Raw genomic sequence first — 17,812 nt, forward strand, 5'->3', positions numbered from 1 at the left:
ACTGCTCAACTAAATCAGGGCTTTTACATCTCTAAAAAGCACTGCTGAGCCAGAATAAGAATAGTTATTCTTGCTTTTTGTCCTCAAGGCACAGGGAAGGAGAAACGATTTCATTCTAAGGTCAGCGAAGAAACACTTCCTTTCACTGCAAAGCTGATGTAAGAATCTTATTCCCACTTCCCTGATACTTGCAGCTTATAGATCTCATTTGGATCAACACAGTTCCTTGTGGGACACTACTACAAATGTAATTCTGAAAAGATCTGGTTTAAGAAATAAAATGCTTTCTTCTCTTGGAGGTGCAGTGACCTGATCTGCAACAGAACGTCATACACAGCTGTTCTGCATGATGGAGTAAAATGAACTACGGATGTACAAATTAAAAGCTGGAGTAGGGAGACGTTGGGACCAGCTTTCTGCCAGTGGATACAATTTACTGAACATCTCACTAAGTTAAAATCAACAGCAGGTTAATTCCAAAGCACTCTAGCATACTCACGAAGCAGAGCGCATTATTTTTGTGTACTTACTGTGCCCCACCAGAGAGCATCTGCATATGTGGAGAACTGATTATTTGCATCTTTTTCCACCAGATAAACCAGGAAAGATGAAAAGATGAGTACTAAAAATCCTATGTACCAGGCTGTGATTAATTCCTAGATAAAACAAAGCAGATATTAATATACATTTGAATGGTTGAACAGAATGGCATTTTAAGAAAGAGACAGTGAAAATATCTATATACTTTTTTGGTATTTGAGTAGTTAAAAGTCAAATGCTTCCCTGCTGAGCAAACTTTCTCTAAAAATGGTCCAAATCTACTCCTTTGATGCCCCAGGAACTACCAATGTATGTAGAATTACAGTAGCACATCAAGACCAACATTTTCAACACATTCCAAAAACCGTTTAGTATTTAATATGGCCTCACATAACTGTATCAATGCTCAATACAACTGATGTTATTTCAGGAAACTCTAGATATTCTGCTTAAAATTGGTTAGTATTTATTTCCTTGGACTCATGCTGAATCCAGTGAAGACCTCAAAACCAGCACTTACGATTACATACCTTGCTATGTGCATAAACTACTGAACCTAATAATTTCCAAGTGCCTCCTCTTCGGTCCATGCGCACCATACGAAGGATCTGTAGGAAACGAAGACTTCTCAGTGCTGATGTTGCAAAAATGTTACCCTGAGTTTTTGCAGAAACAACTGCTATTGAAGCGATGAGAACAATGATGTCTGAAAGAAATACATTATAGAAAACATTAATGTCCACGTACCGATCAATAACACGTATTGTTCATGAGCTGACAGGGGACAAAAGAGAGACTATGGGTGGGAATCCAAAGCAGCGAATCCTGTTTGAGAGAGGGATGTGAAGTGAGGACTGGAGTCAAAGTATGTCCTGAGACATCCCTAGGGTGAAAACTGATAGCAGTCATTTTGAAAACATATGAATAAAAGGAGCAGATTTGAAGGATCCTCATGTTTGAACTTTGAAGACTGGTGGAGTACCTGAACAAATTAGTAGATTGTCTTGAATGTTTTTCCCTTTCACATAGCAACTTTGCTATTGAAAAGCCAGAAATTAAAAGGAAAAAAAAAAAAAAAGAAAGAAAAAAGAAAGAAAGAAAGAAAGAAAGAAAGAAAGAAAGAAAGAAAGAAAGAAAGAAAGAAAGAAAGAAAGAAAGAAAGAAAGAAANAGAAAGAAAGAAAGAAAGAAAGAAAGAAAGAAAGAAAGAAAGAAAGAAAGAAAGAAAGAAAGAAAGAAAGAAAGAAAGAAAGAAAGAAAAGGAAGAAATAGGAAAATAGACCTGCCTCAATGGTGAGATTCCAGTGGAACCAGACCTATTGGTTTCCTGTGAGTACAAACACTGTTCAGGCATATAGTTTCTGAACCAAATTGCTGTGATGTACTGTTTCCCGGAAAGGAAAAAATATAGCGCTGGGCACTCAGAAGCATTCTTTTAGTTGGCAGCCTGGCAAGATTTTTTTGCAGTCTAGCAAGTGTTAGGATTTATTTCTTCAGGTCACAGATTCAAGCTGTGAGAGCGAGTTTGTTCTGCATGAACTAATCAGCCAACTGCCCTTTGAGCCAGAACGGCATTTAAAGAGAGATGAGAAGATAGCAGCGAAGGCACATGGATACTGTGAGAAGGAACAATGTTCTTTTGTGCTGATAGGGGCAGACTTACTAGTATGCAGAGAGTGGAAAAGGACAGAGCAAACTCTGTTACTTCACCACCTCATCATTAATTTCCTGACCTTCTTTAAAAGCTCGAAGTCTTTTTTAAAGTCTTTTTTTACATGGTTCAGATCTGAAGGTTCTGTGCTGTTTCTATGTTATTATGCAAGAATAATCTAAAACCACATCCACAGATAAGAATTTCATGCTGATATGAGTTTTACTTCTTTTGTGTTAGGTATAACACACACCTTGTGCCAAGATGGCTTTGTCATCTTACCGTACTACTAAGGGTTACAGACACTTTTGTGGTTCAAGAAGTGTCCTGTAAAATTGCACAAACCCTTGCCACAAGTCAATAAAAGTTTACATGAGTTCAGAACCAACTGCATAATCTCACAGGAGAAAACAATCCAGGTCAAATAAACACCTAGACCCTCTTATGGCTTAGGAAGTCTCAAAGTAACAAGGCTGACAAATATTACTACACAGTTGTCCTCTTTGTGTAATCTGCCCTAACCACCCATTACAGGCTAGTGTCACTGTTGGACAAGTATACCAGCCTAGGCTGACCTGCCTGTCTTCTGCTCTAACATTTTATAGTGCCTTTGGCTTCTACATAGATGGATCATATTTGGCTACCATATAGTTGGCTACTATAAAACTGAATTTGCTTCTAGATGTAAATCTAGCAAGTTTAGAGAGCCAGAAGTAGATAATATATTCTGGGGGGTGTCTGCACAGTGCAGAGCTCAAGAGCATAGTAACCAGATGCAGCAGGTCTGGGTAAGAATTCAGAAACAGGATAATTGATCGGAAAAGGTTACAGATATAATCAATCCTAATGGAAACCATAAAAAGAAATGTGGAAGAATTCAGCTCCATGTTAAGACATTTGAAATCTTAAGCTGTGAATCAGGTGCCTAAATTCCCCATGCAGCACAAGGCAACCACGTCAACTAAGCGTGGTGTGCTAACCCTTAGGAAGGCTCCTGCTGACTGCTCAGCTGACTTGTGCTCAGGGCTTGGCACAAAAAGAGGATTGTTTCAATTGCAATTGCTTGAATTTATTTGTCCAGTGCCATTTGAGATGCCCTAAGGTATCTGAGACATCCACTTGGTCCAGCAGATATGCCCTCAGACTTGGGAAGCCTGTGCACTTCTGGAGAAGTAGCTGGAGAGTAGGGAATATCATGTAACAGAGGGCACCTCTATTTATCCTGCTGAACTAAGCCCTAGATCTTGTCTGACTGAAAGTATGGATGTGCAGCATATACATACCCACCTACAAGCAATCTTCTATATTTAGGAGTGTTTATCTGGATCTGAGGCTCATGTAGGGTGTGCAAAAGAGCTGTGAGCAATATGGGCTGTGTTGAAGAAGGAATATCTCTGGTTAAAAGAGCGCCATATTTAGCTTGGCTTGACCCACACTGTCTTGAGCACACCAGCAATATAACAGCCATTTCTAATTAGTGGGGGGAGCTAGAAGCAAATCAGATATTATCAAAAAACCTGTGTGCACTCCAGAAAAACAGTCTTAGAACTTAAAAAATATCATTCAAATATTAGGAATTATGTTTTTGGTCCAGAAATAATTTATGTACTTTTGGAGAGCTTTGGTTTCCCTCAGCTGCTTTGAACGTGACTTTCTTTTAGAAAAGCAAATGATTTGACACTTCACTTATTCTTTCTCATACCAGGAATCCTGGCAGCTTTTGTTACAGCAGTGCAAAAAATTCAGATTAATTCACCTCTCCCAGCATCACATAGCATCTGCTGTGAACACCCGGTCCTTCTGCCCCACTGAAAGTCTCTGATCCCTTTTGACTGTGTGAGATGAAGATGCCAACAACAACATAGTTCATTTCCCCTCCTCTTTAGTATTGGTCCAAGGGAGTTGCCAACTCATATAGACCTTCCAAGATGGAGAGCAAAGATGAAGAGAGGCAAAGTGGTGAGGAAGGCGTGAGGGAGCAGGTAAACAGAAAATGCATGAACGTGCTTCAAAACAGTTGGAGGAGGAAAGAGAGCCTGCCCAGTCTACTGGTGTTTCTTTCACACCTTTCTCATTTTCTTCACCTCTTCACAATACACTCCTCCTCCAGAAAACCTCCACTAGCTGGGAAGGAAAGAGCGTCCATTTCCAAAGGCAGCCCTCCCTGGCTCTGTTTCCTTGTAGGCAGGCAAGCAGATTATTTCAGCATAGTTTAACTTGCCAGGAACAGGTGTAAGATAAATCAAAATAAATCTCTACTGGAATGAAAGCAGAGTCCAAACAAAAAGTTGCAGTGGTTTAAAGTCACTTCTGAATATGTCAAATTTGCTTTCTTATTTAAGCTTATCTGCACTGGAAAATAAAAAGTTGAATACGATTTTTTCTCCACTATGTTTTTATCCAGCATAGCTCAAGTGTCATTTACTTTGGCTTACAGGTAAAATCTCCATGGTATTTCTGTATTTTAGGAAGGTTTTAAGAAAATTCTATCAATATTTCCCTCTTTTCTTTTAAGAACAAAACTGGAAAATCAAGAACTAAAAAACAAAGCCATACAGTGGATTATGGGCAAAATATTAATTGTATAGAAGAAAATAGAAGTATCTCAATTAACTGAACTGGGACTTAAGATTCATTCTACTTTGCTGTAAAGCACCAGGAAGCACTGGAATGTGAATGAATAATGGGCGGTATAGTTCCAAATATCCCTGTCATGACTTACTATAAGATAGATGCTCCTGAAGCACACTTATTTCTTTGATTTATTTCAAGCTACTATTTAAGGATCTTCCAAATTTTAGGCATATCCTCAGCTATGAGGTGGGTTTTATTCAATATTTAGAAATCTCTCTTAAATTACTATCTTTGCAGATAGCATCCTCCCTCATTAACTCCAGTATGAGATTCTGGATATTACTGGTAAGGTTTGCAGTGTTTGGTTTTGAACACTTACTTTCAAATTAAATTTCACACAAAGTATTCGTTCATTTCAGACCTTTCATCCAGTACTGCTCAAAACTCCCAATATCACACAGAAGCTTTCCTAGTAGTAATTTGGCAAAAGCTTTTTCATTTGACACTCACTACATTAACACCCGATGGGCCCAGAAAAAAAGAAAACCTATGAACCTAGAATGATGTGTATAGCATATTACATTTTTATATTGTCCAATCTCATCAACATAGTGACAAGTAGCTGAAGCCAAGTAATGAAAAAACCTGAATAGCAGCAAAAGCTCACGAGGGATGCGCCAAACGGAGTTCCCCACTTCACAGAGGAAGGCTGATGTTGGGCCAGCTTACCCCGCTCAAGCACGGCCAGAAATTTGTGGCCATATGGGTGCTGATAGACACGTTGCTAGCATTTCTAAACTGTATGTACTTCCAGTGGTCAGGGACTGACCGAGAGATTCCTAATATAAAAGCAGGCCTCACAAATAATCATAATGGGTTGTTTTATTTGTCATGGCTTTTTCAATACAATGTCCCTATCATGAGCTTTTTGGATGCTTTAAAATTTTACAGCACCAGTTAAAAATTTTGATGGGAAAAGATAAAAGGGTGAGCATGGAAACCTTACTGAAACATCCCAGAGCCTTGATATGGCTTGAGAGCAGCCCTAAGGAGAACAATTTGGGAGTGTTGGTTGATGAAAGATTCAACATGAGCTGGCAATGTGTGCTTGCAGCCCAGAAGGCCAACTGTATCCTGGGTTGCATTAAGAGAAGTGTGACCAGCAGGTTGAAGGAGGGGATTCTGTGCCTCTACTCTGACCTCATGAGACCTCACATGGAGTACTACGACCAGTCCTGGAGCCCCAAACACAAGATGGACTTGGAGCTGTTGGAGTAGGTCCAGAGGGGAAATGGTTTTAAAGTGCAAGAGGGCAGATTTAGACTGGATATTAGGAAGAAATTCTTTACTGTGAGGGTGGTGATGCACTGGAACAGGTTGTTCAGAGAGGCTGCGGATGCCCCCTCCCTGAAGGCATTCAAGACCAGGCCGGATGGGGCTTTGAGCAACCTGTTCTAGAGGGAGGTGTCCCTGCCTACAGCAGAGGAGGATGGAACTAGATCATCTTTAAGGTCCCTTCCAACTGAAACCATTCTATGATTCATTCTATGATTCATATAACATCATCAGGGCAATCTCTAAACTTACAGGAATGATATCAGGATGGTGTTAGGAAATCACAGAATCATCTGAGTTGGAAGGGACCTTTAAATGTCATCCAGCCCAAGTCTCCTGCATGTAATTAATGACCACCCCTCATCTGCTCAAAGCTTATACACACACTCGAACTGCTACATAAACCGGCAATTTCTCTCTTTTTCTTGCATCTTCTTCAATGCATTATGTAATAAAAAGATAGTGTCTGCTTTTTCTGCGTTTAAAACTTTGCCTGCATTTAATACTGATGGGTTGGAATGACATTTCCTTCTAAATAAAAATACCACTTTGAGCCAATACAGATTAAATGGACATTGCAATATTTTTTTCTGTCTTATCAGAATAGAAAATGTGCAGCATTTAGTCATATCAGGATCATCTCAAAAACTCCGAAACAGTATTTGCTATAACTTCATAGAAAATGCCACGAGTTTGCACTAGTTAAGAACATGCAGAATGATTGTCAGTTATCATGTCTGTTCCCACTACAGAACAGAGATGCACTGACCTAGGACAAGGCTAGGATGTATCTGCCTCAAAACTTGGAGGGGACCTTTAAAGTCATCCAGTCCAAGTCCCCTGCAATGAGCATGGAAAATGTAATTAATGACCATCCCTCATCTGCTCACAGCTCATACACACACTCAAACTACTAAAGTAGGATGTATTTGCCTACAAAAGTGCGGAACAAGTAGAATATCTGAAAAAATGTGGTTTATCTAGCCTTCAGCTTCATTAACACACAGAGGAAATTCACTGGCAACTGTATAACAATATTTATGCTACTCTTATGATGTCCTTCTAAGGTTTACTTTCTTGATCCAGAGTTACTGTTTGTGAGCTGGAGAGGTCATTTCTCATGAATAGTTCTCAGAACAATTAATTACCCTAAATTTCATTGTTACTCATGAAAACAAAGCAATTTAATCTTGTGATGTAGCTGCTGAATTCTATAATTTACTAAGAGCATCAAGTATGTTTTGAAGCCAATTCCATGCAGTGACAACGGTACAGGTTACAGTCATATAAGCATTCTGCAGCACGCGGAACAATTATTCCCACTTGCTAAAGATTTAAAATCATTTTGAATCCAGACTTACGACAACATCCTCATAGAAATAATTAACAACCTTATATTCTGAGTCACAAAAAGGTGTAAGTGTAGGAAGAGAATGGCCAGCATTTCAGTTTTTTTCTGATATTTCTGCATATACCAGTCCTTCCAAGCGCTTCATCATACTTATTGCTACTATCAGAACTCTCTTCAGGTTTTTTTTCTGCAACAATCTCCACAGCTAGTTGGCTGGGGCTTGAGAGTATCATTTAACCAATACAGAAATGTACTTTGAATTTTAATCGGATACTATGGAACACAATTAACACAACACATATTCTGCCCTGATACAGAAAGATAACAAAAAATATTTTCAATGGGCTTTATCCGATACTGGTATCAATTGGCTGTTCAAGGCAGTTGAAATATTTCCTGATGATTAACACCTGCAGCAATACAGGAAAATAAGGTTTCTTTCCTTCTTCTTTTTTTTTTTTTTTTTTTTTTTTTTCCCAGATTCTTTAATTTATACAAACTCATCTACAGGAACAGCAGACTTTTTCAAAACCAGTAACATATCAAGTCTTGGTGTACTTCATAATCCTGTAGGTTTCCTTAAAAAATAAAGGAAGACATTCATAGAGTTTAAGGCAGGCTTCTGAATACCCAAACAGAGGGGCGTTCAGAGAGGAAAATAATTGTATCATTATTCATTGAACACTTTTGAGAAAGGTCACAGAATGGAAAAGGCTACAAAATAGCTTCAAACATGGGATTAACCACTTCCCTCTACTGGTTCAAGAAGGCAAAGAATAAAATCCAGCATTAGAGAATGATGCAATAGTTAATTTGTAAAGAGGCAAACTGAAATGTTTTTGCCAGGTGGAAGTTCCTTTGCTCTGTGAATAGTCCCACTGCTAAAAAATCAGAGGGATATTTCACATAGTTAAAGCAACAAAATCTGGCCTAATATGGGTTGAACTTCCAATGACCTCATCTAAACATTAACCTCAGAAGTCAAGAATTTTCAATATTTTTGTCTCAAAAACATGCAAAATCTTTATTGAAAAATAATTTTAGGATTGAATCTGGAATTAAATCTCCAAATAGATAGACAGTCGAGACTGCAGTATGAGAGATGATGGATGTTACCATATACTTTTTTTAATTGTCACATTGGAAGGAGCAGCACTATTTATTGATAAAGTCCAGTTTATTTTGTATAAGACTGTCAAAATCTGCAAAGTGGATTTTTGGAGACTATTTAAAGGCATACAGTCTTTTTAGGTTACCTGAATTCACCCTCTGAAAAGTGATATGCTATTGTTTTTAAGCCTATAAAAAATCATTTTGATGTCATCCATTGAATTATATCGCCTCAACATCTCTAGAGTAATATGGGAGGGGCAGGAAGCTGCGTTCTGCACTTCCCACTGAGTAGATTTGCAGAAACAAGACCTCAGCTTTGGAAGAAAACAAAAAAAAATCCCCCAAACCAACCCAAGCAATACAAGGTACTCTTAGGTTCTGCATACACTAAAAATAATGATGCTTAGTATCTTGAGTCCTGGCAGAATTTCTCTCAGCAATGCCTGAATATAGGCTTTTCTTTTCTGGTTAGGGATCAGATCTCTCCGCTTGGATGCCAGACAGGTTATGATTAATCATCACCTACTAGCAAAAGTAATTGGCAGGATATCTTCAGGAAATTCTTGGGATAGATGACGCTGTTTGATTTTTGCAGATGTTGTTGTCACTCCAGCCAAAAGGTCTTTGGGTTTTCAAATATATGACACTCTCTGGATGGAAACTGTCTTAATTGTCCTCACTGGCAAAACATGTTGGTGATTTTGCTTCCTGTTGTAATTGTTTTTCAAGATGTGACACTACTTGGTATTTTTAGAAGCAAGAAAGTGGAATAGGTTTGTGTACCAAGATCCTTTTCAGAGATAAGCACAGATGAGTGTGAAAATTGACTTTTATTGCTGTAGAAAAACAGGAAGACAGGACTGTGTGGCAACACACACAGAAAATTAAGAAATTAGACAAATGTGTAATACTCTCTAGGTACTGAAGTGGAATTTAAGAAAAACAGAAGTTACTACTTTCACTCTATTGATTTTTATTTTTCTTCTACAATGGCTACATTAGTCACTGGCTTCAATTCTAAGGGGTGCACTAAAGCTGGTCTGTGAGTAGAAACTCAGGTTTTCTTACTCATCAGCTGAGCCTTACTCCAGAGACAAAATCAAATGAGACAAATTGTCTCGAACCTTTCTCTCCATCTCTATTTTTCATTTGCAATGTACTGAAATCATATGAGTAAGCAAACTATTTTAATGTGAAATGAAAGCAGCTTCCTGGAAATATGGACATTTCCTTGGGATACAAGTTAATTTTACAGAACCAAAGCATGTCTGTTTAGACAAGCAGCTCACCAACATGTAACCTTGCATTTTCTGTCTGAAAGAAAACAGTAGGAATTGATAATACTTACGATAAATTACATTAAAATTGTCAACATGCATATAAAATAACACATGGTGTTATTTATATGATGTATAAAATCTATATAATAATCACAGAATCACAGAATGACCTGGGTTGGAAGGGACCTCAAGGATCATGAAGTTCCAACCCAAATGAATGAAATAATAATAATAGTAATAATAATGAAATAATATAAATGAAGTGTAATGGAAAATAAACACTGTCAACAATCTCAGGTGCATTGTGCTAGGAGTTGGACTTGATTCTTGTGAGTCACTTCCAACTGAGGATACTCTATATATGATGATTGTATGATTTCAGGTTGTGGCCCAGGCTTCTATATGCAAGCAACGGAAAATATGGTGGAAAATGGACATGGGGGAGCATAAAACAAATGTGCTATAGAGCTGCTGCTAAACATTTGCTCATTTGTTTGAAAGCTGGTTCAGTATTTGGAGTATTTCTTCATACCATCTGAAATAAGATTTCTTGCTTTCACCATGGGAAGCATATAATCTTTCTAAATCAGGGAGGGGACTCTTCCATAGTTTCCCTATATTCAGTACCCCAAGCAGTACCATTGAATCCCTTTCTTCACAGGCATCTTAATCTACCTTTGCTGCACCTTAAGTAAAACCCTCTACCATACAACGTAGTCATATGTTGCTTCCAAACAAAAGGAAAAGAAATTGGAAAGAAGTCCAAGCCACTCCTTAGCTAAGCAAACCAAATACAAGAAATTTGGCATACGTAGGTCAAACAATTTTTGAAATACAAAAACAAGGAATATTTTCTGCAAGTCAGTATTTAATGTGATTATTATTTAACAGAAATACAAAATATTCCTTTATAAAGATCCAGAATGATAAAGATGGGTCAGATTTTTGTTTTGTCATTTTTAATCAAGGTTTCTAATAAGAAGTTAACTTCATGCTCAAGAATGGATCAATTGATATTACTTATTAAAATGTCTATGAGCTAAAAGTATACATTCATCGGTACTGTGTAAAAGTATCACATTTTCGAACCAATATGACAAGTGTATAAAAATAATGTTATTTTACCTTTCATTATAGAGAGCCAAAATACTTCTAAATGGCCCAAGAATCACAGCAGCTCAACAATGGATCCAGAGGAGAGCCACTGAGATGATCAGAGGGCTGCAGCACCTCTCCTATGAAGAAAGGTTGAGGGAACTGGGATTGTTTAGCTTGGAGAAGAGAAGGCTCTGGGGAGACCTCATTGTGGCCTTCCAGTACTTAAAGGGAGCATATAAACAGCAAGGGGAATTGCTGTTTACAAGAGTAGACAGAGATAAGCCAAGGGGGAATGATTATAAACTAAGACAAGGGAGGTTTAGGTTGGAGATTAGGAGAAAGTTTTTCACAAGTTCCGTGCTTCACACTGGAACAGGTTTTCCAAGGAGATTGTGGATGCCCCATCTCTGGAGGCATTCAAGGCCAGGCTGGATGTGGCTCTGGGCAGCCTGGTCTTGTGGTTGGTGACTCTGTACATAGCAGGGGAACTGAAACTAGGTGATCATTGGTGGCCCTTTTCAACCCAGGCCATTCCATGATTCTATGACTCTAGACACTGAAATTTAAATAGTAGTTATGGTTACAATTTTTGATTCAGTCTGGATAGGGACAATGATGTCAAATGTTCCCACATTACTCCTTGGTAGAGTTAGCAGTTAAGGTTCATAGCACTGTTGAGTACACGCTCTTTCTGCAGACTGAATAAGTCCTCAGCAAACATCTTTATATTATTAACAGCTGGCTCAATAAATCTTAAAAAAACAAGGGCCTCCTGCAAGCTAAGATTAGCTTCAATTACCAGCCTTTCATGGATTTATACTTTATTAACCTTCTCCAATCACTGATCCTAAAGTTATTGATATGCATCTTCCAAAAGGAAGAAAGCACTAATAATTCAGCCTGAGCTTTATTTAGCTTTAAGATAGGCCGGCATAAAGACATTTAAAATCCTATCTTTGTCACTGTTCACCAGCCCAGTTTGTGTCCAACCAAGGACACAAACTACAAGCAACACATGCAGCTCCTTTCCATAAATCCTCACTTGCTCTGCCCAGTAATTGCTTCATGCCAGAGAAATTATACCCTACAAACACTGGGAAAGCAGTGTTGGCCAGTCACTCTACTACATCTGTGGCTTTCCCCTGCACTGTAGCAGACCTTCCCGAAAAGGGCTGCTGCTGTGGAGGAAAAAACAGTGAAGACTTCTGGAGGGAAATACAGCAGGATGGATGGTGATACACATGCTTGATAAATAACCACGTTCATTAAGTCAGACTGTAACAGACGGGCAAAGTTACAAGCAGGAAAAACACAAAATAACTGCAGGCATGGCAGGACGTGCAGTGAGAAAGGACTAAATAATTCAGGAGCAGTTAGTCAGAAGACAAGTATGAGATGGCAGATAGAGGTATGCAAACCAGCAAAAGACAAGAAGGCCTGGTGAACGCCTTCTATTTATCCTCCCTTATAAAAATGAGATCAAAGGACAATTTATATCTGATAAAAAACAACAAAACATGCAATTAACCTGTAAAATTCATTGCCAAGAGACATAAAAGAATAATGAGAAAAAATTAATTGGACTGGATGTTTCACCATGAATTACTGGAATCAGGTTTTTCAGATTCCCATATAAGCGTGTCTGTCTGAGCTACAAGAATAAACAACCTGCTCAGGGGATACTGGCAGCAGCTCACATGTAGAAAAATACTAATCCTGTCTCCTGCCTTGCCTAGGCCAGCAGGGAGGCAGTGCTCTCTCTGTACACTGGGCTCTCGCAACAAGGCAGGAAGAATTGTACAGGACCCATGTTTCCTTACATGTTTCCAGGTAAGAAATTTTAAATGAATTTTAATAGGAATCTGTTCTCCAATTTGCTGAGGGAAAGCAGGAGGTGCCCAGGACCTAGCTGAGTTAGCAGGTGCTAAAGGTGCCCCTCTGTGTCACCTGGAAGATGAGTTCCTTGTGCTTTCTGAGCCTTCCGGAGTCATGCACCTCTCCCTCCTGACTGATCACAGCTTAAATTCCTAACCTACACAGCTATCTCAGATGGTTGCACAGGCAGTGTGAATACCTCCAGCAACTTCTCTGCTTCCATAAATACAGAATTTACTGCATTTTCCAACCACTAACTGCCTGCACGTGTGGGTGGGAAGCCCACAAAGGGCTACAGTGCCAGCAAGATGCTTTATTTTTGGAGAATACAAGTGCTATAATCCTGAAGAGAAGCAGGAGTGAGCACAGTACTAGCTCCAGCTTTTTCAGTTTCCGCCAGCTGGCTAGAAGGGGTGGCTGACTAGCACAGGACTGTGTCTGATGGTCTTTATGACCTACCACTTTGTTTGGGGTATGTGCAATCCCTTGGGTATGTCTGAAATGAAGCAGGACCAAATGTGGGTCTCAGGAGCAGGTTGAGGTGGAAGTGGTGGGTCTGAGTCATGTGGCTCCTCTAACCCATGGTTGTTTTCCGGGTTGCCTCTTTCTGTGTTGAGAACAGATGGCTCTGCCAGGCACTAAGCACTTAAACCATTTTGGAGCTGATGTGTTCAATTAACACAGGTCTAGTGGACACATTCCCTAGATCTCCTGTAGACAGCACTGTCATCTCCCAGTGGAAATGTAAACTCTTTACTTTGGAGACTTTAAACAAAACCTTAAAGGTAAAAAAACAGTAGTCTTTCTTTAAGAGGAGATTTCATGTTCTAGCATCCTGGTGCTGAGGGGTGGGTAGGAAGGAGAGGAAATTAACATGTGCAGGACATGCCCAATTAGATTTCTAGAATTATGCAAATATTTCTACATAGCTGTCTTAAACTTGGGATATATTCAACTCCGTTACACAATGAAACAATGTTGTTACACTGTAAAATTCTTCCTAATTGCTCTATTTAACACAGCAGCTGTTAAAAGGAGAAATTTAAAACCTGTATTTTTTCCTCCTGTACACAAGTTCTTTTCTTTTTTTTTTTCAGCAGCAATTTGAGGGCAACCATGCAAGGCACAATCGTTAAAGAGACTGCTGTAATTCCCACTGGACTATTGTGCCCATCAAGCTTCCAGTCCCTTAGCAGTGCTGGTGGCAACACACAGCTCTCCAAAAGGATGTAAAAAATGGAAACATCTGTGGAAACCAACATTCTTCAAGTCTTCTAATCACTTACAAGCTTACTGCAAGGCAGGATGAAGACATCTGGCAATCAATTTGACTACGCTGAATGTAACACTGGGCAAAACCTGCATTAATAAGCCTGCATCTACAGCCCTTTTTTATCTCACACACCACTGGCTCACACTCTGATGACCCGAATAGAAATATATCAGTCTTCACAAAAGGCAGCAATAAAACAAAAAACTATTAATATAATATTAATTATAATGCAACTCAAACTAAAAACATCAAAGAGGCTGAAAGTCATACAGTAAACATAAGACAGAAGCATACTGCCTGCTATTATATGATGCAGGGTGAATATAAAAGAAACAAAGTGCACACAAAGGCTTGTCACTCATTTCTATATTGCTTTAAAATCATTCTAGAAGATTCCTTCGGAACATGCCAAGCAGATAATCCCCGAGACTTCTTCACATTTTGTCATCAGTGCTCAGAGTGTGGGGATGGGATATCACGTGAGAAAGCCTGATTTTTTTTCAGCAAACACCTGCAGGAGTTGTTAAATGTGGCTCATATGAACCAACATTTGTCTGATGTATGATGCCAAGGGATTAACACTGACATTTATGTTCAGATGCTGCTTCAGCACCCCTAAATAAGTGTGAGCTTGTTAGTATGAGGGCTGCTCTGAAAATAATGACTCCTGTTTTATTATGTTGGTCCATGGCTTCAGAGGCAGATGCTGGTGGTATGGCAGTAGAGGCTGAATCTTCCCATCAATATTCTTTTACATTCTATTGCCACGTGACAGATGACAGCAGAGACACCCAACATAGTGCCTGACATGGAAGTGTGTATGAAGCAAACATGGAATTGAATTCCTCCATCCATAAATAAATAAAATGGCACCCACTGACTTTCACTGACACTTGCTGATCATTTGTAGAGACCAAACAGTGGATGTGTGCACAGTGATGTGGTGGGTGGTGTGTTTCAGCAGCGGTGACAGCGATGTGAATGACAAGACACATTCAAGTTGGTCAAACAGATTATTATGAGTGTGCCATGCTGGCTCTTGTTCACAACTGGCAAAAATGAATAGCTAGTGGTGGTGACTGTGAAAAATAGTGTTTGCAGCTGAGAATTTGTTCTATCTAATAGTGTTTCGGTGCTCTTTATAAATAACCGTTGTTGTTTCTATATAAATTAATAGGAGACATTACTTTTGGAGCATCCTGTATAACACAGAGCATGCTTTTGAAATATAGTGATACCGCAAGCTAGTGATTTCACCAAGAAATTGTACATACACTAAGGACAGAGTAATGGCAGGAGCAGAAGTACAAAATAGCTAATGTCTACTTTAATGGGATGCTATTATGAACCTCTTTGGAAATGTTATCCAATTTCTGCCTGGAGAGTATAATTCACTGTTTCAGAAGTAAAACATTTATAGCCACCGAAGGAGCAGTTCTTCTCAAAGAGAAGTCAAGGGAAAGAGCTGACAATGATCACAGATGGGAGTTGCAAAGATTGTCACGCTACCAAAGCAGCTGATGTGCAGGATGATAGCTGAAAAGATGCCAAGAAAAATGAGTATTTCCTTCAGTCAGTTATGCTCTGACATATTCCCTCACTTCATTAAAAATGTGTTTTTTAGATGCTATGAATGATGGAATTTAAAAACAAATCAGCTACTTTACTGGTTTTGAGACTCCATATGCTGAGATAGGCAGGTAAGTGGCTTTGGTAGAATCATGCCTGCCTCCAAACATTTCACACCCATGCTTACATTAACAATTATTTTAGTTTGGATTGGAGGAACATTTACAGATATCTAAGGTAATCTGAGCAATTTATCTATTGGTACGATGAGAACTCAGCTGTAAGGCAGCACATGAATACCTCAAATCAAATAAAGGAAAGCAGTGAAAGTATACTTATAGACTGGGCATCTATAGTAGCAGCTAGTCAGACCCTGAAAAATATTAGCAAAACTGAAGACATCAAGTCTAAAACAAGGAAATGTTAACTGCCTCTTGGTCTGTTCATTGCTTAACTCTTTCTTATTGTAACTTTCCAAGTCATTGAAGCCTTATGACTCACAAGAGGCACTGAAAGTTCTGTAATATGTATTTATAACACACAATATTTTATAGCACATAATATATAATAATAATTCAGAATACTTATATATGCAGATTTTGAGAAATTCAAAAATAAGAGATCATAAATCATTTGAAAGATTCCATAAATAATTTACAGAATCTGAATGAATGTGTACAGACTATAGTAGTGTGTTAATCATGTGATACTGACCTCAGGAGACTTTCACAGTAAAAATGAATGAATTAGGAATCACTGAACATTATAGTGCAGGTACTAATTTATATTAGTCTTATTTGGAATGGACACTGAATACTTGAGAAAATATTTTCAATAGCCTTCTAAGGAAGCAAGTCTAACATCACCAGTACTTTCTTTATAGTAAGAGGTCTATGGCTTTTAACAGACAATTTTTATCATAACATTGAATTTCTTCTGTGATTCACTGCTGTCCTTCACAATCCCATGCTCTAACTCACTTCATTCATTCTGGTGTGGATCTCTTCTAATTTGCACTACCAGAACCCCCTATTTATAAACGTATTATTGTTCTTTGGAAAAGCCAAATCAAAGCTTCTTCCATAGCAGATGAGTACAACTGACTGGTAAACCACCATCTCCCTCTGGACTAATTAAGAATTACTTACTGATGTTTGGATAACTTCAATAAGGTTGAGAGATGGTAATTTCCTGCTACAAATCTGCCCTAAAAAATATGTAACTATACTTTATCTATAATCCAGAAACTGGATTATTAGTTGTTCTATATGACTAGGAGAAAGGGTCCTTCTTATTTTGATGATAAAAAAGATCCAGCTTTCATGAGGGAAGAGGAATTGATGTAAATAATTTTGATTTCAGTTAATCAATATTTTTCAATGAAAAATCATTTAAGAAAAAAATACACTAGTCTTACTGACTTCTTTGACCATCAGCAGATACACAGAATATGTTCAGCCCTCATATAAAAATCTCAGTCCTCAAGACTCATGAAAATGGAATGTGCCACTACCTTGGTGGGAAAGAAGAGAACATAAAACCACAGTTGAGTCAGGTTGCTTAATCCATGTTGGTCACTTCTCTGCTCAAAATAAAATGATAGTGATATAGCAGTGAAATCAAAACCCATGTCAATTAACAAATATAGGCTGCTCAATATTTTAACGCATATCAGAAAGAAATTTCAGCATGAACGCAGCAGCAAGGACTGTGAAATACGAGGACATTCCATTAAATATTAGTTTTAAAATATTAAGAGTGACTATTCATTGCACGTAACTATGGCTGCTGAAAGCATCCAAGGAATTCTCAGTTTCCAGTCTGAACACTAGTTCTGTCAGCACGTTTTCTGGAATGAAGTGGGCAGGGTGTTCCTGAGATGAGTTCAAGTTGGGCTGGCAGGAGATGTCAGGAAAACACCTCAGGAATGACTTTGCTCCTGCTGGAACTTGGTATGGTTGGGGTTTATAATGAAATGCAATATGAAACGTGTCTCTTTGGTCAAGCATATACTTCATTACAGGCAATCACTGGGTTATTTAAAGTTCAAATTATAGTAGAAAAAGACTGTTTACATTGTTTATCATGAGCAGCACATTTACTATCTGGCTGCATTTAAACAGAATTATGTATCTAAATACCAAGGCACAAAAC

At 38.5% G+C, this 17,812-nt stretch overlaps 1 protein-coding gene across 2 annotated transcripts in view; it reads right to left on the minus strand.

Moving 5' to 3' along the window:
• KCNQ5 (potassium voltage-gated channel subfamily Q member 5) overlaps positions 1-17,812 on the minus strand; it is a 244,582-nt gene that overhangs the window by 48,672 nt on the left and 178,098 nt on the right. For both annotated transcript variants that reach the window (XM_015859067.2, XM_015859068.2), the window contains exons 4-5: positions 1,071-1,246; positions 531-656 (exon numbers count right to left, since the gene is read on the minus strand). In XM_015859067.2, coding sequence (XP_015714553.1) covers positions 531-656; positions 1,071-1,246 — 302 coding nt within the window. The remainder of the gene's footprint in view (positions 1-530; positions 657-1,070; positions 1,247-17,812) is intronic.

The sequence above is a fragment of the Coturnix japonica genome, chromosome 3 (genome assembly GCF_001577835.2).
Source record: "Coturnix japonica isolate 7356 chromosome 3, Coturnix japonica 2.1, whole genome shotgun sequence".
NCBI lineage: Eukaryota > Metazoa > Chordata > Aves > Galliformes > Phasianidae > Coturnix > Coturnix japonica.